The following is a 25,412-nucleotide window of genomic DNA, read 5'->3' as shown; positions in this document are numbered from 1 at the left end:
CCTGCTGAAATACTGCACCTCTTTTTGTGAGATTCATCTCAGAGGCCATCACCTTTGTGAAGCCTTCCTTAATTTCTTTGGGCCCTAGGATCTTGTATCACATCCTCCTACGGTATCTGTAGTTATATGTCCACATGTTGGTACCCCATACTAGACTCTAAACCAGGGATTAACAAGCTTTTTCTGTAAAGACCATACAGTAGATCTTCGGTTTCATGGGCCTATGTTGCAGCTGCTCAACTCTGTCAGTGTAGTTCAGAAGCAGCTATAGCTAATAGGTAATGAATGAGTGGCTGTATTTCGTAAAACTTTACTAAAATCTGGTGGACTAGAAATAGTATGGTTGGGAGCCATGATTTACAGATCCCTGCTGTAAGGTCTTGAAGAGAGTATAGGCTGAATCTTACTGTTGCTTGTAAATCACCAACATCAGGCATAAATGCTAAAGAATACTGCGTAACAGCAAAACTTAGAAACTGTGAAACTGGTCATGCAAAGGTGATACAGTACCTAAGTTTTCATTTCAAAGTTGTGTAAATTGAAATAAATTTTTTATCAATATTGATATGTTTGAGGAAATAGATTAGGTATAAAAACAATAAAATCAGAAGCTAGGAACCCATTTTGTTGATTTATATCAGAAGGAAATAAATGACTGGGGTGAAAAGTACGACATTAAAGGTAATGTTCTTGAAGGAATTAAAGTAGATATGCTAATAAAATGGCAGTATCTTTTCTTATGACTCAAATAATATTGTTTTTTCTGTGCCATCTTTTTTCACTTAAAAAATACTCCTATCTTAATGATTGATTCATCACTACCAAGAATATATCATATTCTTTTGATGTGGTAGGGTTGGGAAAAGGTGGAATGCCACTCAACTCAGATCTTTTACAATTAAAAAAAGGTTCTTATTTTTTTCTAGGTTGATTTGGAATCAAATCCACAGAACAGAAGTCCTGAATCACGTCCTGGCATTGTTTATCCCAGTACCAAATTTCCTCGCAAAGATAATCTCAACCCAAGACACATAAATCTTCCTCTTCCTGCTCCCCACGCACAGTATGCAATCCCCAGTCGTCATTTCCACCCGCTTCCCCAGCTCCCACGACCACCATTTCCAATTCCACAGCAGCACACCTTGTTAAGTCAACAGCAGAGCAGTTTGCCTGAACAACCAAATCAGATGCCAGCACAGCCCAATCAGGTCATCCAGCAGCAGAGCCAGCTGCCTGCACAGGCCCAGCAGCCGCCGCCTCAGCTTTCTCCTGCCTATCAGGCGGGACCCAGCAGTGCTTTTTTTCATAATGCAGTTTCTCATCAACCACAGTCTCCTCCTGCAGAGACTGTGATTCCTGAGCAGCAGCCCCCTCCTATGCTGCAGGAAGGCCATAGTCCTCTGAGAGCCATTGCACAGCCCGGCCCCCTCCTTCCTTCTCATCTGAATAACTTCATTGATGAGAACCCCCCAGGATTACCTCTAGGAGAGGCTTTAGGTAAGTTCCCCTATAAAAAATGGAGTATAGTAATTTTTTTTAAAGAACGTGTGTTCTACATTATTGAGTTGGGCCGTGATTCATTCATTTCTTCAAATAATGCCTGAGAAGTCCACCAATGGGTATGATGATCAGAATCTAGTTTGAGTGTGATTATAGAATACTAAACATGCCGTTGGTGTCGTGTTACATCACTAGGCAAGCGGGGAAAACTCATCGTTATCATAACCTTGGTTTCTCATGGTTTCAAAAGAAACCATGTACTTCCTGTGAAAACCAAAGTGTAGATATTTCTCTGTGAAGAAAATATAGTTGTAAAAACGCTTGAAAAAATTAACTTGAAACCCTAAATGTACAACTAATTTCTTCACAAATATTTCTGCAGAGCGAATACATGGGAACGTAGCTCTGGAAACATTAAGGCAGCAGCAGGCGCGTCTACAGCAGTGGAATGAACACCACGCCTATCTTAGTCAGAGCGGTATTCCGTATCCACACCACCATCCTCACCTCCAGCATCTTCCTCAGCCGCCCATGGGACTCCACCAGCCGCCCATGAGGGCGGACTGGAAGCTTCCCAGCAGTGCTGAAGATGAAGCAGAAACAACATTCTCAAGGTATTCCAGCCTCTGAAACGTGATTCCTCTGTTTTCTTTCCTGATAACAGCCCTGTTGGTTTTAAGTTGGAAAATTGTCTCAAAGAAATTGAACCCTGGCTCTCTTGGTACATGCTGCAAAGTTCTCTTGATTGACTCTAAAATGTAGAGAATTCACTTAGAAGTAGCCCTTACATAAATCTGGGTATGGGTGGTCTCTTCTGGGTTGTAAGTTAAATATGTCTCTTGCTTTGTGATTTCTGCAAGAGAAACATCCCATCACAGTAGGTGGTATTTTTTTTTCCCCTAGTAGTAATATTTACAAAGAATAAGGACAGAAGTAAATTAATGGTTAAAATTTAAAGATTATAAATTTATTATTTATTTTTTTCTAGTAGGACAGACTTTTATGTTGTAACTACATACAGATACTATGAGGGTTTGGGTCTGATGCAGCATTTGTTTTTGTGGGTAGCATCATGTGAATGTCATGAAGTCCTTTTACCAAGTCCTTCTGAATAAGGCCCACCAACACGGTGGCCTTTTATAACATCCAGCTGTCGTGTATAGGCAAGGGCAGATGTTTTCAGTACAAAAAGAAAAGAAATACCGGTCAGGTAATCGGGCATATGTAGTGTCTTCACTTCAGCATCTTTTGAGTGGTAATGCTTACATTTGAGATTAATTAACGCTGGTTCTAGTTGTTAGGATGTGGTTTATTGAAACTGCACAGGTGGTTGACTCAGCTCTTAAGGTAATGGAGCTTTTTCTTAGTTTTCCTTTCATATTTTGTTGTCTTCGTGCAGGTTTCAAGACTTAATCAGAGAGCTGTCTCATCGTGATCAAAGTGAAACTCGAGAACGAGCTGAAATGCCACCACCTCAGTCAAGACTTCTGCAGTACAGACAAGTTCAGGCGAGAAGCCCACCAGCAGTCCCATCTCCCCCGTCCAGTACAGACCACAGTAGCCACTTTTCTAATTTTAATGACAGCAGCAGAGACATTGAAGTAGCCAGCAACCCAGCCTTTCCACAGCGCCTTCCACCTCAGATACTCAGCTCGCCCTTCTCGTTGCCGTCTGAACACCTTGCCACTCCTCCTTTGAAGTACCTGGCAGCTGAGGGAGCGTGGGCCTTTGCTAACCTGCAGCAGAACCACCTAATAGGGCCGGGCTTTCCTTATGGCCTACCTCCATTGCCTCCCAGGCCACCACAGGGCCCTTTCGTACAAATACAGAGCCATCAGCACGCTGTTGGTCAGGAGCCATTTCTTCCATTGCCATCTCGGACAGTGTCTTCTTCTTCGCTCCCTAGCTTAGAAGAGGTGAGTGCTTTTCTTCTTTTTTTTGGTTTGTTGGTTGTGAACAGTATCAGTATATTGATTTGATAATAGGGGCCGGCTCTTATGTAGTTTAACAGTTTTTTAAAGAAGATCCTTCTTGGAAGCTATTGTAATTGCTGTCTTCGTATTGTAACTTTTGTATTTTGCAGAACAGGCACTGTTGTTGAAATATGAAGCCCTTCATGCGTCTTTCATTTCTGTTTCAGAACATTAGACCTGAGGACTCTGTTTTAATATTCAAGTAGCTTTGTGCTTTCTAATTTGAGGAAGTGGTTTTCAGTGACTCACCTTTTTACTTCGTTACATTCGTTAGTTACGAACTCGAAATTAGAGTTTTCCAAAGATGTTATTTTTTGCAGCCAGTGGTGATTTGTCTTTCTCTTTCATCCTGATGTTTTGATTAGGCCAAGGCGATTGATACATAATGAGATTGATTCCCAGTGTCAGAATTTGCAGGTGTTTAACATAAAATTGACTCTGCTAAACTAAGCATTTTAAAGCAGCTGACTTTTGACTGTAAAATACTTAGATGTGTACAGAGCATCTTTATGGGCCTTCACGATACAGAAAACTTAGTAATTTCAGGTTATGAAACTCCCAAATTGGTACCATGTGTAGATGATAAACATCCTGTCTAGCTGCTTCTAATAAGCATTCAGTGGTAAAAGATTAGAGTGTGTCGGGGCCGGGGCTACGGCTCAGCGGCACAGCGCCTGCTGGCAAGCGCGAGGTCGTGAGTTTGATTCCTGGTACCAAAAACAAAAAAAGATTAGAATGTATAAAGCTGCTGGTTATTATCAATTACAGATATCTTAAAATAGGGTAAACACTTCTAATTGTTACATGAAAACATTTTTTTGATGGTAGCTTCCTCCATTTTGCCACTTCTAAATCATTTCTAAAGGCCATTGTAAATAGTTGATTTGCATGTTTTACAAATTACCTGCTGTAGATGCTTTTTAAAAGTTAAGTGTCACAGGAAACCCTCTCTATCTTATCTGTAGGATAATTTGTTCAAGTTGTTCCAGTGTTGACGGGCTCATTTTGTACAGTAACTGTTACTAAGACGATTTAATTACTATGACGTAAGTTTACATAAGTTGTAGGCATGATAAAGGTGCAGCGATTGGGCATGGTGGCACACACGTGTAATTCCAGCACTCTGGGAGGCTGAAACTTAGGGATTGCAAGTTCAAGCCCAGGGCAGGCAATTTAGTGACTTAGTGAGCACAAGAACTATCACAAGGAACCAACGACTGGGATCTCACCTTATTAGAATAAAAGCTTTTGCACAGCAAGAGAAACCACTGCAGAGTGAGGAGACAGCCCACAGTGTTGGAAAAAATGCTGGCCAGCTGTTCCTCAGACAAAGGATTACTATCAAGAACATATAAAGTACTCAGAAACAATCAGACCCCCCAAATTTAAAGATCTAGTTCAAAAATGGGCATCTGAGATGAATACACACTTCTCAGATGAAGAAGTACAAACAGTAAATAAATATATGACTTAGTGAGATTCTGTCTCAAAACAAAAATGGAAAAAATGGTCTGGGAACGTAACTGAGTGTGAAGGCCCTAGGTTCAGGCCCTGGTACCTGAAAATGATGATGATGAGGCACTGGTGTCTATATGCATACATGTAAGCGTCTAGAATTTTGGAGTTGTACTCTACAATAGACATATACCCAACATTATTTCAAATTATAATGAACTGGCTTTATAGCTGAGCAGTTACATTATTTTCACTTAAGTGGAAATTGTTTTTGTCTGTGATGACATTCATGTAGCTTAAGTCACGATTTTAGCCATTTAAAGTATATAATATATTGGGTTTTAATATACTTCCAATATTTACGACCATCACCACTATCCCTTTCAAGAGGATTTCATCATCCCTGAAAGAGACCCCATAACCATTAAGCAGTGTACCCTAATCTGTTCACTCCCAATCCGTGGAACCTCTAACTTACTTTGTCTCCTTGGAGACATTTCATGCAAATGGATTCATACCAGTATATATATATATAGTATTTTGTGTCTGGTTTTCAAAATGCATCTACACTATAGTTTGCATCAGTATTTCAAAAATGAATGAATAATCTATTGTATGGATATGCCACAGTTCATATATTCATCAGTTGATTGACATTTGTGTTGTTTCCATTTTTTTATGATTATGAATAATGTTGCTGTGACCATCTATGAACAGGTTCTTGTGTGAAAAGTGTATCTTGGCTGTGTACCTAGGGATAGGGTTCCTAGATCACATGGTAACGTTTCACGTGTTGAGAAAGTGCCGGAACGTTTTCCACAGTTTTCGGTATCATTTTGCAGCCAGCAGTGTATGAGGAGTCTGATTTCCCTACACACTCACTCTTTAAAGACTACAGCTGTCTTAGTGGTGTGAAGCAGTGCCTGTCATAGTTTTGATTTGCATGTCCTTAACAAGTGATGAGGCTGGGCATCTCTTCATATGCTTAGCGGCCATTTGTGTATCTTCTTTGGAGCAGTGTCTTCAGCCACTGTAATAAATGGCTGTCTTTTTGTTACTGAATTGTAGTAGGGTTTTTCCACATACTTACACTCTTTTTTTAAAAATTTTTCTCCGGTACCGGGAATTGAACTCACGACCTTGCGCTTGCCAGGCGGGCGCTGTGCCGCTCACTGAGCTAAATCCCCAGCCCCCACATACTTACACTCTTAATTTCATAAATGATTTGCAGTTAGTTTTCTCACTTTGTGTGTTGTTTTTTTCATCTTCCTGCAGTGTTCTTTGATAAGCAAAGTGTTAAATTTGGGTAAAGGACAATATACTATGTTTTTTTTTTGGTTATTTGTGCTTTTGCTATCATATCTTAGTTACTTTCCTTGTTGCTGACACAAAATACCCAACACCTAGAGTTAAAGGAGGAAAGGTTATTGAGCTCATAGTGTGTAGAGTTTTCAGTTCATAGTTGACTGGCTACAAGGTGGTATGGCCGAGGGGCATTGCAAAGAAGAAACAGTTCATGGCAAGCAAAAGGCGACGAAGTACTGAAGAAGCAGAGCAGCGAGTGACAAGCAGGGACCCTCTTTCTGTCTCTTATATCCTGTCTAGGCTACCTACCCTTAGGGCAGATAGCACTCACACCCAGGATGCGGCAGCTTTAATCCTACCGTCACACCATAAATCAATCCCAGCATCACATCCTTGAGCCCAGCGTCACACACCCTGGATCCAGCCACCTCCAAGAAGCCCCACCTGTGAGCACACGAGGCTTGGAGGGCTAAGCATCTGGATACAAGCCATACCAGTGTCTAAGAAACTGCTGGCTAATTCAAGATCACAAAAATTCTACTTCTCTCTTTCTCCCTAGGACTTTTATAGTTTTACCTCTTACACAGTTGTTCTTTCATCTATTTTGAGTTAATTTTTTCTATATTTACTTTGAACCATTGTATAGTTTCAGCTTTTATACATTAATTCTTAGTTCTTTGATGCATTTTGAGTTAATTTTTGTATATTGTGTGAGGTTGGTGCTAAATTCTTTTGAATGTGGTCGTCTAGTTTTTCTCAATACTATTCATTGAAAAGACTTTATTTTCCCATTGAATAGTCTTGGAGCATTGGGAAAAATCAGATGACTGTAGATGTTTAGTTTATTTCTGGCCTTTCAGTTCTATATGAAATTGATCTATTGTCTATCCCTATGCCAGTACCATACTTTCATACTGTAGCATTAGAAAAGTTTTGGAATTGGAAATGTCTTTAGAATTTTGTTCTACTATTTCAAGATTCTGTACTTATTTGGGTTCTTTGCTTTTGCGTGTGAGGTTTAGGATCAGTTTACCAGTTTCTGAAACAAAGCTGAGATTTTTTTTTTTTAAAGGACTGATTGCTTTAAATCTGTGTATCAGTCTGAGGAATATTGCTACCCAAACAATAATAAATCTTCTAATACCTGAACATGGGACATCTGTTTCTCTAGAATCTTAAAAATTTCTTTCAACAGTATTCTGTACTTTTTCAAGTATAAATCTTACACTTCTAATGAAATTTATTCCTAAGTATTTTATTATTTTTATATATAAATTTAGTTTTTAAAATTTAATTTACGCATTGTTGATTGTTAGTGCTTAGTGTTTCAAATCACGTAGGAAAGAAAAAGAGGAGTTACACACCAAAAATATTTTCACTTCAGTCGTTGTACTTTTTCTGACTCCATAATTTGATCCATTATTCAAACTTCTAACTCTTCGTGGATATTCTGTCTTTGGGAAGCTCATTCTCATGGTTTCCTTTTCCAGTGTTTTTTTTATCTTTATGTGGACTTGAGTTAACTGTTTAATGTCCTTTCATTTCAGTCTGAAGGCATTCATCAATGCCTGTAGCATTTCTTAAAGGTGTGCTAACAGCGGACTACGAGTTTCACAGAGACTTTTTCAGAATGTTATTTTCACCTCCATATTTCCAGGGTACAGACAGAATTCTTGGCTGATAGTTTACTTAGCAATTTGAATAGGTCGTTCCATTGCCTTTTGATCTGACTGGTTTTTTGGAAAAAACATCTACCTCATTGCTGATTTCTTACATATGACGAGTTGTTTCTTGCTGCCTTCATGGTGCTCTTTCCATTGTTGGTTTTCAGCAGTTTATGATGTGTTTTAAGGTGGATCTTTGAAATTGTCCTCTTGGAGTGCATTGAGGTTTGTGTGTACATAAATTGTGTTTTCATCAAATTGGCTATTATTTTGTGAAATATTTTTTCTGCCAATTTCTCTTCTCTGCTTCTAGCGCTCCTGCTATGTGAATGTTAGTATGTTTGGTGGTGTCTCACAGGTCTCAACTATATTCATTTTTTTTTTTGGTTTCCTTCCGGTACCAGAAACCGAACTCAAGACTTTGCGCTTGCCAGGCAGACGCTGTGCCGCTGAGCTAAGTCTCCAGCCCCCTATATTCATTCTCTTCATTCCTTTTTTGTTTCTCAGAATACCTAACCTTAGTTGACCTGTCTTCAGGGTCATTTGTTCTTTCTCATTCCTGCTTAAATCTGCAACTGAATTTCTCTAGTGAATTTTTCACTTTGGTCATTGTACTTTTTCTGACTCTATAATTTGATTCATTATTAGAACTTCTGTCTCTTTATTGATACTCTGTCTTTGGTGAGGTCATTCTCCTGGTTTCATTTAGGGTCTTCTTCTTGTCCTTTTGTTTGATGATGCTGGGGATTGAACCCAGAGCCTTGTGGATGCTAAGCAAGTGCCATCTTGGACACTGAGCTCCTACTCTCTCAACCCTCCTTTAGTTTTGTAGATGTGCTTTCTTTGAACATACTTAAAATAGCTAATTGAAATCTTTATCTCCTAAGTCAGATTTGGGCTTCCTCCAGCGTAGTGTTTAGTTGCCTTCATGCTTTTTGAGTCCACCCTCCCTGACATGGGTGTATTCATATTTTTCATTGTTTCCCAGTCTTTCATCTCAAGCTTTTTGGTTATTGAGACGTTTTGTTCAGCTCTTACCCCTTGCCTCATGTAGCAGTGACTAAAGCATTTACCTGCTACCGTTGTTTTCGATATGGCTCATTAACGTGGGTTCAGTTCAGAGTTAGACAAGATGAAGCAGATCTTTTCATTTGGCCTTCCAGAGAGCCATGGGATAGGCCACCGCAAGTAATGACAGTTCTTTCAGAACGAGGCCTGCGGGGACAGGACGCTCTGCGGTCTAGTATTCATTATTATTGTGAAATTCCTTGCTTTATTTTTATTCTTTTGATTGTTTCTTTAGTTGCTGCAAGCTTTCCGTGTCCTAGGGTTCCAAAAAGTTGTTTATGATGCCATTTCCGGTGTTTTCATTGCTTTTACAGAGAACCATTTTTAATATTGGTCGTGATTTCTTGACTTAATCTGCCAAATGATCTAAGTTTTTGTAAGATTTCATAAAGTTTTGTTCTTTACCAATAATACTTGATGCTGAGTAATCTGCTTTAACCATGGACCTTTTTAAATGGTTCCTATTTTTAGAGTTAGTTCTATGTACCCTACTACTCAGGATTTGATATTTTTGTGTAGCTGTGAGTGTATAAATAAGCATTTTCAGTTGTCAATGAGTTCTTTCACTTTACAAAACATTTGATCACTTTTATTTTGATGTAAGAGGTTTGCAAATGACTAACATGTACACTGAAAAAATTCTTTGACAAGGAAAATATTTTTACCACATTGCAGATTTTGACATTTTCAGTATATTAGGGTAACATTTGTGTCCACAGTGATCTTGCGTGAATCATCTCAGAGGATGAATGGTTTATATTTTCATTTTCAACCTTTTAGAATAATTTCTTTAACATTAACAATACAGAAAAATGTCTTTTTCCCTTCCTACTGTGAATTCTTTCATTGCCTGAAACTTTGGTAGGTTATTCTCATATTGAGTGAAATCATCTAGATGTTAGCTTAACAATGAATTTGAATAGAAATTGTTTTTCATATTTTGTTTCACTATGTTTTTTTCTTTTTATAGTAATTGTGATTTTCTTTTGACAAACGAAATACATAGTCAGTAGGGAAAATGTAGACATCAGAGAAATTTCACTGTACAAAGGTAGCTACCATAACATTTAGCCCTTCCTAGCGCTTATAGATATGAACATATAATCGATTCATGGACTCAGATTATTTTTGGAAATAGCAAACAGTTTTTCCTCCATCACTGTGCCTAGTGACACTCTTTGCACTAAGTGAAGCCAGCCTAAGTGAGATCCTGGTCTTACTCGAAACACATTTTGCCTTTTAGGGTATTCTCATTTAGACAGTTGAGGTTTAACCACACGGGGTTTTCCTCTCTTACTCAGATGCAGTATGAGCCGTAGCCCTTGGTTACTTAGATGAGGCTGGGCTACTTACGGGTGCTGTCCTGTCCGGAGCCAGCATTCAGACCATTCTTAATTGGCAGTAGATTAATAAATTGCTTCAATTTCATTTTAAATGCTAGTTTAAGTTTGGGATTATGATTTTTTCTAAATATTTTCTAGTTAAATATTTTTCTAAATATTTAACTAGTTAAATATTCATACCTTCATTAAAAGACGACATGACCCTTAAATACAAGTAACTTTCTAGTCACTTCCTAAACTCTGTAATAGCACTGTGTCACATTTGCAGCCCACTCAGTTGCTGTTGGTGGGGGTGGTGAAAGAAAGATCACACGCACAAGGAAACGGTAGAAATTAATTCTTAGCATCTGAGCTCCAGAGTTCAGTTCCTAGTCGTTTGGGAATGAGTAAGAAGTGTTCAAGGGTCATTTCTGTCTGGATGAGAGTTTTGACTTCTCATGATAACTTTATAATCTAACCTCTGGGTAAGACCCCATTCTTCACTATATACTGTACTGATTGGTGTCTAGATTTTGTATTCGTTTCTCTTCATTTGTCTGTATGTTTTAGTTCCGGACTTACACTGTTTTAAATTTTGAAGCTTTGTAGTATTCTCAGTAACACTACAAACCAGGGAATAGTGTGAAGTCGCCCTTATTCCTTTTTTTCCTTCTAGTTTCTGTATAGGATTTGGTGGTGGTTTTTTTTTTTTGTCTTTTTGAGACAGAGTCTCACTATGCAGTTCAGGCTGGCCATGAGCTCACTTTGTAGCCCAGGCTGGCCTCGAACTCGCAATGATCCTCCTGCCTCAGCCTCCCAAGTGCTAGGATTACAGACGTGCACCACCACACCCAGCCAAGCAGAATATATTTATTGAGGGAAACAAAGCTTCTGTCCAACAGAGGGACAGAAGGAGGGTCCAAGTGAGTTACCCCTGTATAGGATTTGGATGGGGGAAGAGGGTCAGTCTGTGGTTTTCCTACTAGAAAAGTTCAGCATATTTTCGTGACCTCTTTCTCTTCCTTTCTGCACCTCTGTATTGAATTGCATTAAATATGTAGCTTAAACTGAGAGAAATTCTTTCACTTACTTTGAATTTCTCATTTAGGAGATGGTACAATCTTCAGTTTTTCAACCTCATTTTTTAAAATGTGTGTCTTTGAAGATTCTGTATCATTTTCATTTAAGTCTTACATATTTCTGATACTCTGGGGCTGGGGATTTAGCTCAGCAGCACAGCACCTGCCTGGCAGGCGCAAGGTGGTGAGTTCGATTCCCAGTACCAGAAGCCTTCCCCGCAAAAAAACCACGTGATACTCTTAGGATGATATTTTTTGTTTCTGTGTTTCATTATGAACCTATCTTTTTTTCTATTATATTATTTCTTCAGTGATTTTTCTCTTCAGAGACACATCCTCATTCTTAAGTTCACATAGTTTTGTCAAGTTAAAAAGCTTCTACTTAACATAGAATCAATGATATTTATATGGGTACAAAGTTTGCCATTTAAGATTAGTGTCCCTGTGAAATAGTTTGATTGAAAGAAGTAAACGGAAAAATTCCTTTTTAAAAATACATCACTGGGGGCTGGGGATATAGCTCAGTGGCACAAGCGCCTGCCTGGCAAGCACAAGGTCCTGAGTTCAATTCCTGGCACCAAAAAAAAAAAAAAAAAACCAAAACCCAATAAAATACATCACCGTACCAGTCAGAATTGGTTTATGGAACTGCATGCTTTTGTATTACAGGGGTGATATTACTGTAATGACCTTACAAGAAAAAAATGAAATGCAAGATGAGGACGTGGTCAGGGATGCTGTGCTCACCTGGTGTGCGCGGAGTCCTGGGCCCCGTTCCCAGCCCTGGGAAGAAATGTCTGTAGGTCGCTCATTTCGATCAGCTTTCAGGAAGTCAGTGTTTACTTACACCATTTAGAAAGTACAGTGCTTCTGTGAGGTACCTGTTTTCAAATAGTTCCTATTTTAGGTATTGGCTTTTGAACTATCTATTCATTTTCATTTTTCCCTTCAGACAACTGTGCTTTTGAAGTTAATTGACACTTTTGATTTCACTACTGCTCTCCAATCATGCCTGCTTCCCTCAGTTCCCTAGCGGGGAGCAAGGCATTATACAGATACAGCTTATCTTGAAGATTATAGTCTTGGCTGATTATTGATAGATTCTGCCTCTTCTCACAGTAGAAGTAGATGCTGATCACTCGTGACTTATATAACCAGGTAGAAACATTGGCTGTATTCTTTGAGGATCATTAGTATATGATTTCTAATAAGCCATCTAATGGACATAACAGACAATGATCAACAAATTAATAAATTAGACCTCTGTTCATGCTGAAGTTATCAAAGCTAATCATTTAAATGAGGTATTCTATTTTTTTTTTGTTGTTTTTTTTCCGGTACCGGGAATTGAACTCACGACCTCGTGCTTGCCAGGCAGGCGCTGTGCTGCTGAGCTAAATCCCCAGCCCCGAGATATTCTATTTTAATTAAAATTTCTGGCACCGTAGGTAATGTGACTTGGAATTTCCACTACAGTATTTAGCTCTTCCCTGGTGATTAGCTTTGATAGCATAATTATAAATAGAGTCATAATTAATATGCTGACCTTTCCCCTCGTTATTTATACACGTACATGTGAAATAGTTTGCTAACCTCAGACATTACAGATATGTCTTAGAATGGTAGGCAAATTAGAAATTTTTACTTAAACTGACATTTATTTTTAACAGAATTTTTTTTTTTTTTTTATGGTTTTTGGTTTTTTTTTCTAGTACCGGAAATCGGACTCACGACCTTGCACTTGCCAGGCAGGCCCTGTGCCACTGAGCTAAATCCCCAGCCCCTTATAACAGAAATTTTATATAATTGAGTAAGTAAGTTTTCCCCATGTATTAAATGGCTTTTAAAATGTTAGCATTAAATTGCTATTTAGGATTTTATGGGGTTTTGGGGGTGGTGGTTGTTTTTGAGGCAGGGTCTTGCTGTGCAGTTCAGGCTGGCCTTGAATTTACTGTGTAGCCCAGGCTGGATTCAAACTCACAGCGATCCTCCTGTCTCAGCCTCCCAAGTGCTGGGATTGCAGGCGTGTGTCACCATGTCTGGCCCATTTTGATATTTAGAAAGAAATAGTAGCAGTGGCATTTGAAAATAATAATGTTTAGTTACGCAACAGTTACACAGCTCGGCACGAAGAATCTTTATAAACATAGAGACATACGAAGTTGCTGCTAACTATAGAAACAAAATGCGCCTTTAAGCACTAATAATGAAATTAAGATCTGTCAAGTCTAAAATGAAACCTACGAGTCACTTACTGATGAGGTTGTCGGGGACGGTCTGACTGGTAGGTGATACGTGTAGAAGAATTAGTCTGTTTCTGAAAACCGCTGAGAACTAGACAGAAGCAACAGGAATCCAAAAAGGTGAAGAAATGAGAAAGGCAGGAAAATCTGACTTACGTGTGGTAACAACCTGCCGGCCCAAAAGACTGAAGTGTTGACGGAGATGTAAAGAGCCCTTTTCTCTCAGGAATGTGTTTCTGTTTGTAGTCTAGAGATCTCTAGAATTTCGTTTGGGTTCCCTTGTCCTTCAGTGTAAAATGCATGGAAAGTTCCCCCTTGGAAAGCAGTGTCTGAAGCTTCAGGCTTGTTGCTCAGAATGTGTTTTCTTTCAGTCAGCACGTTGTATAGTTTTCTGAATTTAAATTGTCTAAATAGGCCCGGATTAGTCATTACACTGGGGTTATGTTAACAAATGCAACAGTTGTTGATTTAAAATTGGTGGTAGGTTATGTTTGAATATTTTAATAAAAAGTTAAAACATAGTCTCACTGATGAAAACTTTGATTTATTGAAGACTTCAAAATAAGTCTTGGAACTGTGGATCTAATGGAGGATTACTTATTTTGATTTAGTGTTTTTAAAAGGAAACTGAGGCACAAGATGTTGAAGGACTGACACCTTAAGTAGCTATCAATCACAGTGGAAAGGGGACTCCTGGCTTCCAGCTCTGTTCTGTTGCAGGAGATCACACCGCTGTTTGAGTACTGATGTGGAAAGTAGGGTTTGTCCCCAGGCGGGGAGTTGTGGTTACATTCCTAGAACTTGGTGTTGGGTAGAAAGAAGTCAGTGTGCTTGGGAACAAAGAATACATCTTCCGCTGCATACAATTTTCCTTTTAGGTTTGGTGGTAGTGGGGGAAGGGGAGCAAGATTCATTATGGAATTTTTTTTGGCGGTGGTACCGGGAATCAAACGCAGGACCTCACGCTTGCCAGGCAGGCGCTGTGCTGCTGAGCTACTTCCCTGGCCCCGTTACGGCATTCTTGATTTTCAAATGTGGCCAGTTCTAGCTGGCAAATGTTTGACAGCTCAGATGATTCATTTTGAGATCTAAGCAGGTGTCTGGTTCTATAATTGATAATTTGACTGTTTCATATTCAAGAAAAGTAAATCAGAGCCAGGTAGATTCAAGGTAGTTCCAAATGTCACAGCAGTGAATCTGACAAATGTCTGCAGATTTAATTCTGCCTTCCTTCTAGTATCTCCTCTGTTAAATTGGGTTTGGATATAGGAAAATAATATTGCCTGGTAGGGAAATGCTATTTGCAGATTTTAAGTACTTTTGCTTATGAGATGCTTCACGTAGGAGGCTGGGGATTTAGCTCAGCGGCACAGCGCCTGCCTGGTAAGCGCAAGGTCGTGAGTTTGACTTCCGGTACCGGAAAAAAACCAAAACAAAAAAAAGAGAGATGCTTCATGTGGTATTTTTCCTTATTTAGAGCTAAATTGACTTTAATGTACGTGCTCCAAGGTCACATTCATTTCATTATACATTTCTTTCAACAAAAATAGTAATGAAATATAGTAATAATGTATGAATTTAGAAATAAAGATGAATTTTTGCTTCTATTTTTGAATTTTATCAACTTAGTACAGTGTTAAAGTTGCTTGAACAACTAAGATAATGCAAGCTATCATAAAAATTACTTTAGCTGGGCATAGTGGCACATGCCTGTAATCCTGGCACTTGGGAGGCTGAGGCAGGAGGATTGCCATGAGTTTGAGCTTAGCCTGAGTTACATAATGACTTCAAGACCAGCCTGAGCTACATAGCAAGGTCTCAAAAAACTGATCAATCAGTCAATAAATGTAAAAGAAATAATAAAAAATGTCAGTTATCTAGACAACAGGTAATGGTACCTTGGGCTGTGACACAGCAGTGGAAATGATGAGAAACAAGTTCAGGGTTTACTTTGTAGGTAAAACCTAGAGGGTGTGATTGGGAATGAAATGAGATTTACAGCTGGATTCCTCACTCCCACGAAGTGCGTTTCTGTTGCCCCATAACACCCGTGGCCAGCTGCCTTACTGAACTGTACGGAGATGGAACAGGGTCTCCGTCAGCCTAGGAAGGTCTCTGGCCAGCACTGCTGTAGCGAAAGGCTCACACCCTTACACTGTGTGACGCTGCCTTTGATTGTTTCCTACCATCTCTTCTGTTTCCCACTTCCGGATAAGATTTGATAGATGTTGGACATTCTGGGTTTTTCATCTTTTTTTTTTTCCTGTTATATTTAAAAATCCTTGTCAATTTTTCTGCTTTGGGAAAAAGTTGCTTGATTTATCAGTAAGTCCTATTGCATTTTATATATGTACCCTAAAATTTAAGATTTTCAAGGTTTCTTTATTCTCAGAGTTTTCCTTTTTTATAATCTGCTTTTGTCTTACGAATGCAGCGCCTTTTCTGAAAACACCAATTAGAATATTTGTTATTTATTTAATTTTAGATTTCTAGTAAAAACAATATTTGAAAATAATATTTGAACATCAGTTTTTGTTCTGGGCCTCCCTTTTTTCCTGTTTACTTGGACCGTGTTTATGCTAGAGACCCACCTTCAGAGTCCCCTAAGCTTTGACTATCCATGTCGCCCAAAAGCGTCGTGTAAAGGAAACTCGAGGTTTTGTGTATGTCGCAGATTTTTTCTGATGGGCCTTTCCCTGGACGCTTTTTGATACTTAAGTGCCTCTGCAGCCTTTCACTGTCCTCACATTTTGTTTGTCTGTCTCTCCCCTTTTTTTCTGTATTCTGAGTTCCTAGCCGGCTGTGTCCTGCTAAAGTTGCGGGGAGGAACCTAACGTGAGACCAGCTGTTTAACCCCCAATTTTGACCTTCACCCTCCTTTCATCTTCCGTTGAAGCTGCTGTTTCCAGGCCTTTGTGGAATCCTGGAGGGTAGATGGGTTCCCTTTGGCAGTAGGAATTGCTCCATTTTTCTTCCCCAGATGCTGTATTCCATTGAGTTTCCACATTTTCCAGAAATGTAACCCCCGCTGATGGCCAGTCTCATGGTCTTGTTACTATGTATTTTCTGTTTTCAGTTGTGGTTATTTTAGTGGAGTACTGGACCGACTTCCACCATTAGCTCAGAATCGTGCTTTTTAAAATGTTGCCCAGTGCTTTTTAGTTGTATATTACGTGAGCCCGTAGATACTGTTGTGGCAAGCTGTAGCTTGCACATCGCACGCCGTCTGCCTTGTTGCCGGGGCTCTGACACGGCCGCGGAAACGATGAGAAACAAGGTCAGGATTTCCTCTGTAAGGAAACCTGGGGGATGTGATTGGAAATGAAATAAGATTTAAAATTTTAAATTTTTAAACTTAGAGTCATAGTCTTTCCCTCCTTCCATCCTGATTTCTTTCTTTCTGGGTATGTCTGTACCTCTGTACCAAACTGTGGTAGATGACTTCAAACACAGGAGCATAACCTAGTGGGAAGCTAAACAGAGAAATTCGTCGACCTTTTGTTCTCTAGTCAGATTTCTTTACTCTTGGGACAATGTCTTAGTCGCATTCTGGTCACTGGAGCAAAAAGCCCACACCCACAAACTTAAAGAGAGAGAGGTTTCTGTTGTCTCAGTCTCTGTGAGGTCACTCCACGGCTGCTGGCTCCGGGGCAGGAAGGGCGTGATGGAGGCTCTGGCGGAGGAGGGCTGCCATCACCGTGGTGGCCAGGAAGCAGAGGAAGAGGGGAGGAGACCCACCCTCAGGCCATCCCCCCGTGGCTGCCCCTGCAACCAGCCCTTCCTCCCAGCAGCACAGTTAGCACCGGTGGGTGCAGGGCCCCAGGCCCCCGGCACTTTCCAAGAGCCCCCCCCACCCCACCGAACACACGAGGCTTCGGGGTTCTTCTAGATTTAAACTTAGTGAGATGAAACAGCCATTCCACTTAAGTAAATTAAGAAAAGAAAACAGCTACTAAATACAGTGTTCTAGTAGGTTCTCCGTGCGTGGGAAGACACCTGTGCGTACAGAGAAAGGCTCACACAGCATGCGCTGTGGCCCGCTGGTCTGAACGTTTCCAGCACCCTCTCCGGTGGTAGGGGCTGTTGGCGAGGGTCGCTCAGCTCTCTCGTTTCGTTAGAGACAACAGAATGGTGCTCTGCTTTCTTTCGATTTCTTCTGTATTTTTCTTCTGTAAAGGACCAGTTTTCCTCATTGAATATTTGAGGACTACCTAAAGTAGAGTGTATATAGAAAAGACAGAATAGATCCTTAATTCATCCGCTTTACTAGTCGGTTTGACGGAGTGCCTTAGCAGGCCGCAAAGATGACCGCTGGTAAGCTTTCCCCCATCTCTTCATGCTGAATACCTTTGTGAACTGGGTGTCCTTATGTGTTTGAGCAGTAAGAGAGCAGGGCCTGTAAGTCTTCGGCACAGGTGAGGGGGCCGCTTCCTGGAGTGCCACGTACTACAAAAACTGACCAGCCATGAAGCACATTGCATGGGATTGGCTGTACAATTTCTGTTAAAGAAATTGGATTTATAGTTAAGAAACTTGCAAAAAATTAACCCTCTGGCCTAGATGGTTACAGTACTGAGTTTCTCCAGATAGATGAAGAAGGAAGTCCAAGTTACAATCTTGTCCAGAAAAGAGAAAGGAAAACTTCTCAATTTATTATATGCAACCAGCCTTACTCTGATACCAAGACCAGAGATAGTACAAAAAAAGAAGAGTACACACTTAATTTCTGTGAGCATCAGTGCAAACATCAGTGTAAGCAAAGCGCTGCCAAACTGAATTTAACTAGGTCTAAAAAGAAAAGTGTATCGTGACCATGTAAGGCTTACTTGAAGTGCAAGGCTGGTCCAGTATTTGAAAATTGACATAATCCAGCATAGTCACAATCTAAAGGGAAAACAAATCACATAATGTTAATGGATGCCCCCCCAACACATATATTTAGACAAAATACATCTTGTAATAGAAAGACTTTTGGCAAAGTAGAAATAGAAGGGAACTTCCTCAACTTGTTAAGAAGCATCTTAATTAAAATATAAAAATCCTGTAGCTAGCACCATATTTAATGGTGAAAGACTGAAAGCTGGGCCAGGGATGTAGCTCAGTGGCATAAGCGTCTGCGTAGCAAGTACAGGTCCTGAGTTTGATTCCTGATACCAAACAGAAAAAACAAAAAAAACTGAAAGCTAAGGTGTGAAAGAACACAGGACAAGACAGGTGTGGTGCCACGTACATGTATTAATCTACTCAGGAGGCTGAGGCAGGAGGATCTCTGCAGGCCAGGAGTTCAAAGCCAGCCAGGCCAACATAGCTTTACTCTTTTAAAAAAGAAAAGAAAAGGGGGAAGCAGGGGAAGGAGAGGCAACACTTCTATTCAGCGTTGTATTGGAAATCTTAGCCAGTCTAATCAAGGAGATAAAGGTCTAATAAAGGAAAATGGAAGTAAAGTTCTAATAAAGAAAAGTGGAAAGAAAAAAATAAAACTGTCCCTATTCATTGTGACATGACTGTCAATATTGAAAAAAGGAATCTCTCAAAAAATAACTAAAATCTTATGACTAATATGAGTTTAACAAAGTCATGAGCTAGAAGTCACATTGCCAGGGTGGTGGCACATGCCTGTAATCTCAGCACTCAGGAGGCTGAGGCAGGAGGATCACTTCTAGTTCGAGGCCAGCCTGGGCTCCATAGTGAGACCCTGTCCCCCCCGCCCCCCCAAAGTCACATTAGTATACTGACAAAAATATAAAAGCCAGTATTATTTGCAGTAGTTCAAAGAAAGATGAAATACTGAGGTTAAATCTTATAAAACCTGTGCAGGATCTGTATGCTGAATACTACAGAACTGATAAAATGTAATTTATTTGATACATAAACCATTTTATTTGTCATCAAAATTTCTTCGCCTGTACTGCCTTACCCTTGAAGATAGCTTCAGGTGTAGCAACTCACTTTTCCATGTTTTCCTTCCTTTATGTTGAATGAAATAGATGTACCAGTAGACCTGTCTTATATGTATTATCTTCATTATTTTTCACTGCTTTACAAAACTTTTTTTTTTTTTTGGTTTTTCTCCAGTACTAGGAACCGAACTCACGACCTTGCGCTTGCCAGGCAGGCGCTTTTGCCGCTGAGCTAAATCCCCAGCCCAAAACTTTTTAAAACTTTTAAGTTTCAGTGCCTTTTTTCTGATGTAAAGGATCAATCCTATTCATAAGGTGATGAATTGAATTTCATGTGCACATTCATCTCTGTCAGTAGGTGCTTTAAAACGATTACAGGTGTTACCTAGTACTTCCCAAGATCCTGCGCTGTGTGTCATGGGGTGGTTTTGGGGTGGGTGTGAGTTTGGAAGATACAGTTGATACACATTTCTGCAGAGGTTAATTGAGTATTGTGTCCTCTTACCTCAGCCTTCTGTTTCCTCCTTACTTTTAGTTTTCCTAACTTAAGTCTTGGGGTTCATATGTCTAGTCATTGTTTATACTGCTTGTTTATATGTCTGTTATTGAAAGAAAAATGGCCTATCAAGTTACTGAAATTCATAGGAGTATATTTAGTGATCACCAGGAAACTGTTGTACCTTGTTCTTTCTCAGGCCAGAACTGATGTTAGTTTTGTACTTCAACGTTCACACATAAAGACTTGAGGGTGTGTGACCCCTACCGATGGTGACGGGGCTAAACTGTCTACATTGGTGATAAAGCAAACACTTCATTTTGAATTTAAGAGCTGTTTTCATCACAGACCTTGATTAGAAAGACCCCGCAGGACTGGAGATGTAGCTCAGGAGCACAGCGCCTGCCTGGCAAGCGTGAGGTCCTGAGTTCGATTCTTGGTACAAAAAAAATTTTAATTTAAAAGAAGAAGGACACTGCACGTGCCTTTACGACCAGTTGTTCCGTGGTTGTCTAGGCACGGAGAGCATAAAGCAGGAAGGCCGGCTGCTCTACTCACACCTGAACTCAGTGACGTAGGTGATGCGATCTCACACGTGCTGATGGTATTCATAGTTGACAGTTAGGGTGGTTAGCATTTTTAAAGCAAGAGCCAAATGCAGAATGATTTTGACCATTGTAAAAATTTCCTTTAAAGAAGAATAAAATTAAAGATGAGTGTAGGTGTTATACTTAAGACAGAAGAGCAGTCAAAGCGTACAAAAAAAGGGAACTAACTAGATGGCGGTGTTGCCCTGCATCTTCCTCATCCACACCTGACAAATGCTGACCTGAGCTGGCCACTCACAGCCACCGCTGAGAATCACTTTCCTCCCACCCTTGCCCGCCTCTCTGCGCGGGGCCTGTTCCCCTCTCTGATTTGCCTCCTAAGGTTCCTTTGGCTTTCAGACTTCAGCTTTCAACGCTTATACCCACGATTTCCCGTACTTAACTGGCCTGACGATGTCTGCCTGTGTTCTTTATATTTTCAAAGGACACCCTGCTATTATGTGCCCAGTCATGTCTCTCTCCTTTTTAATCCAACCAGTTTCTGATTTCCACGTATTACAACAGTGGTGAAAAATTCCTCAGAATCATAACTGACCACAAACAGAATAGCAAATTTATTATTATTGGGGGAAAGAAAATGGAATGGTAAACAGCCAATCCCATTCTGTCTTTTAAGATCAAATATGGAATCTTTATGTTACAGTAAAATGATTATGCCTGGAAACTAAGCTAATCTGAGTGCTATGCATACCCAACTCATTTAATTCCTCAACAGTCCTGAGAGGTGGGTACTGGGGATAAATCATGTTACAGATGAAATTCACAGGTTAGATCAGGTACCCGAGGTGATGCTGCTGGTACAAGATAGAGTCTGTAGCAGCAGACCCGCTAGGCCAGGTCTAGCTGGAGGCTGATAGCTCGCCACTACTCTGTACTGCCTTGCCATTATGTTGACACCAGGCGTCAGTCAAAAGAGCCGGGCAAGAACGGAGGGCACAGTACTTAGGTACTCAGAGATGGCCGGCAGATAGCTCTTGTCTCCAAGATTTAAAGAGTTTGGATTGGACGATTTAGAAGGTGAATGAGGAGCAATGTAACGAAGGTAGTCAGTTTTCAGACATGTAAAGGGTAATTTTAAAGAAAGTAGTAAGTATTCTGTGTCAGTTGATTGACTAAGATAAATGCTATGAAGTCTGCTCAGGAGTGGTTATGTTGGGCACGAAGAATCTTATCTTGCCATCAAGTCTAAGGAAAATACGTTGGGAACTGTGAAAGCCTACAAAATAGGCCTAGAATGGGTCCCTGTATTCAAGATGTCAGTGATTTTGCCTTGTGACTGTGCTTTATCTATTTACTTGGAACATAATGCTTCTTTCATATTCTTACTATTGACTAAAATGTCAGTACAATTTTAAAACCGAAGAAAACTGGTTTATAGCCAAAAAATAAAATCAGGGAGGCTGGGGATATAGCTCAGCGGCACAAGCCCCCAGCCTGACAATTGCAAGGTCCTGAGTTCGATTCCTGGTACCAAAAAAAAATACAATAAAATCCTAAATTGGCCATGTGCTGTCATAGGCCTGTGTAGTAAGGGACAGAGCTGAGTTCTCTGCCTGGGTCTTTGGCCCCATTTCCAAGGTTCAGGCTGCCTTGTTTTGGGGGGTGGGCAGAGTCATAGAAGAGAGCATTTCTAGCCAGTGCACAGAGCGAGGCCCGCTGATTTGTGCAACGCTTTTGTGTGTGTGTGTGTGTAGTACGAGCCCAGAGGACCCGGCCGGCCCTTGTACCAAAGAAGAATCTCGTCTAGCTCAGTGCAGCCTTGTTCTGAAGACGCGAGCGCTCCTCAAGACAGCCTGGCCCAGTGTGAGGAGCTGCAGGACCACGGCAACCCCCCGCCTTTCAGCTTCTCCTCCCCGGAGTCCTGGGTGAGCGCCACCTCGTCTGCCCCCTACCCGAACATTCCGTGCAATGGCTCCGGCAAGACAGCTCAGCCCAGAGAGCTGACAGGTAAGACAGCGGGTGCACTCCTCAGTGCCTGGTGTTCACAGGGTTTCTTCTCTCATTTCCCAGCCCCGTTTGCATTGTTATTTTTGAACAGTACTTAGTGCCCAGCCTGCAGAGGTAAGCCTTGGACAAACGTATTTATTTAGGACTCTGTTGATTCCATTTTTAGGGTCTGGAAAGTTAGTAGATACATCCAGGTTTGAAAATCGATCCTTTTGACCTGGATTGAATAGAAGAAGTAAGTAAGGGAACTCGAAATGTATCTTTAAATAGATAGACTCACCCTTGCTTGGAAGAAGTTTTGTTTTCTGGGGTCTTGGGGGAAGAGGTTTCACCAGGGTTGCAGGTTAGGTCAGTATCAGTTTGCAAGGATTTGTTAGTAAAGTGTTGATGATATGCCGTATAATGGAGTGGCCATGAGGGAGACTAGGGAAACCTCACATTTGAAGATGAACAAATCCTGTGTTTATTTCTTATACTCTGATACACCCAGAACTCCGTGGCCGAAGGTAAAGAGAGGCCTAGGAAGAAAGAGGAATGGACAGCGCACTGGGACCTTGGCCTGGGTGCTGGGCAGGCTAAAGGCTGCTGCTTTGGCCTGGAACACAACCACGCTTTCATCTTTCCTTCATTCCCTCTTTGTACTGTATTGCTGATAAGGAAGCTTAACTATCCTACTTTGTTTTGTTTTGTTTTTTTTTGGTTTTTCTCCGGTACCGGGAACTGAACTCACGACCTTGTGCTTGCCAGGCAGGCACTTTGCCGCTGAGCTAAATCCCCAGCCCAACTATCCTACTTTGTGAAAAAGTCTGAGATCTTTGTGCGGTAAATATCTGCCCTGGTGCCATCAGCCTTTGTACTTAAAATTAATTTTGTTCATCTTAAACGTGAGCTCATTGTTTCTGTAACTGACCCGTTTTTGAGTATCTGCCGTACAAGCATATTTTTAGAGCAATGGACATAATAAGACAAAACACAGTAAAAGATTTTTGCTTTTGTTTCCTGGCAAGAGACATGAGACATTGTCGTTTTAATCTTTAAACACACATCAGTACCACTATATGTAACTTACATTTTGCTTGGCGTTGCTTTGTTTCTTAAAATCTAACATAAATACTTGAATTTCCTGAGAAACATCTAAATTACACATCAGCAATGATAATTTGTTACTTTTTTGTTTGTTTTATAATTTATTTTAAAGATATCATTTCTTTTTTTCCCACCCCATTTTTAGGATAACTTTTGGCCAAAATCAATAAAAAATTTGACCTGAGCTGATAAGGTAAAAAATTCCAGAACAAATGCTGAAGCTCATGTCATTTATGGTGTCTTTTCTGCATATATAGAATGATTATTTTCTTCAATTGTAGCATTTTCTAGTTAAAACTAATACTTCAGAATTTCTAAATCACTAGCACGCTAAACCAGAACTTTTTGTTCATCATTATTTTTCAGAGTAATGTAGTAATGGTACATCAGGTGGAAAATAATCACCCCATGTGAGGCTTCTTTCAGAAGTTTTGAGATTTCTTGAACTGGAAGAAAGCTGTCTTATATTGTCTTTAAATTTTAAAATGGGGCCAGGGATAGAGCTCAGCAGCACGGCGCCTGACCCCCAGGTGCAAGGGGTCAATACCAAAAAAAAAAAAAAAGTGAACAATTCAGTAATCTTTACAGGGAGACTAATATTCTAGAAAGAAGTTAATGCTTTAAAATAATTGCAGTTTTATGAATATGTAAAATTAGCATATTCAGTGATTGAATTGCTGTACGAAAAAGTGAAATATTTTCATCTTAACCTCCAAATTCTAGGTTTCTCTTACATTGGGCAACTGTGTTTTTGATGTTATGCTTTTTAAACTGTCATATTGGATGTATGTTCTACCAAGTATTATCAGTATATTTTAGAAAAAAATGAACCATTATAGTTTTGGCTTAAAAAGAAACATCAACAGGTTGGCTCCCGTCCCCCCTCCCCGCTAATTTATTTTGAATTGATAGAGCACAACCTTGCTAAATGCGTGCAAGTCAGGAGGAAAATACCTGACTTCCTTCTCTTTGGTCATTGTCGTAAGCTACTTCTGATGGCAGTAAACAGGACGCATCTCAACTGAAGTACAAAGACTTGCCGGCAGAAAGACCAGGTCTCTCTGAGAGCAGTGGACAGTTACTGAGATGTGTGCTTACTCCTCGTAAAGTGCACGGCACAAAGTGCATGGCCCGCAGTAAAAACTCAGTAAGGGCTGTCGCCGTCCTGCCCTCTCTCTGGTGGCCTCTGTCTCTCTGCTCCTTTCTTCTGCTCCTCATGACTTTTCTCATCGCTCTGCTGCTTGTGTGGTTCAGTGGCTTGGCTTTGCCACAGCTCTTCGGCTCCACATAACTTAACTGTAGGTCTCAGTATGTCAACCCCCCACCCCATTGCTCTCCCTCTCCCTCCTTCTCCCTCTCTCCCTCTCTCTTACTTCTCAGAGAAATGTTTATAATCTATTGCAATGTTATTTAAATTCTTTTTAAAGCTATAACCTAGTGGATAGTAATACTAGTTAGGTAGGAGCGAGTCAGGTTTTATTTTTATTTTTGCAGTGCTAAGAATTGAGCCAATGGCCTTACGCATGCTAGGCAAGTACTCTACAACAGAGGTACATCCCCAGCGTGTAGTCAAATTTTACAGACCTTGAAACTTGGGAAGGTGAGAAGAAGTGTGATGCCGGCTGTGACTGCTGCCCCCACCGCCCCGCCACGCACACACACCTCGTTCTATATTTGGTCAAAATATATTAAGAAAAGGTAATTTTTGTGGAGCCCCCCACCGCCAGTACTGGCGATCCAACTCAGGACCTTCACACTGAGCTACA

At 40.4% G+C, this 25,412-nt stretch overlaps 1 protein-coding gene across 2 annotated transcripts in view; it reads left to right on the top strand.

Annotated features, from left to right (window-relative positions):
• The window catches only part of Helz (helicase with zinc finger), a 149,513-nt gene that overhangs the window by 121,984 nt on the left and 2,117 nt on the right, over positions 1-25,412 (top strand). For both annotated transcript variants that reach the window (XM_005402152.2, XM_005402151.2), the window contains exons 28-31: positions 927-1,497; positions 1,883-2,114; positions 2,900-3,416; positions 22,308-22,560. In XM_005402152.2, the coding sequence (XP_005402209.1) occupies positions 927-1,497; positions 1,883-2,114; positions 2,900-3,416; positions 22,308-22,560 (1,573 nt within the window). The remainder of the gene's footprint in view (positions 1-926; positions 1,498-1,882; positions 2,115-2,899; positions 3,417-22,307; positions 22,561-25,412) is intronic.

The sequence above is a fragment of the Chinchilla lanigera genome, unplaced genomic scaffold (genome assembly GCF_000276665.1).
Source record: "Chinchilla lanigera isolate Chin_1 unplaced genomic scaffold, ChiLan1.0 scaffold00077, whole genome shotgun sequence".
NCBI lineage: Eukaryota > Metazoa > Chordata > Mammalia > Rodentia > Chinchillidae > Chinchilla > Chinchilla lanigera.
This window is presented reverse-complemented; position numbering and strand designations above follow the sequence as displayed.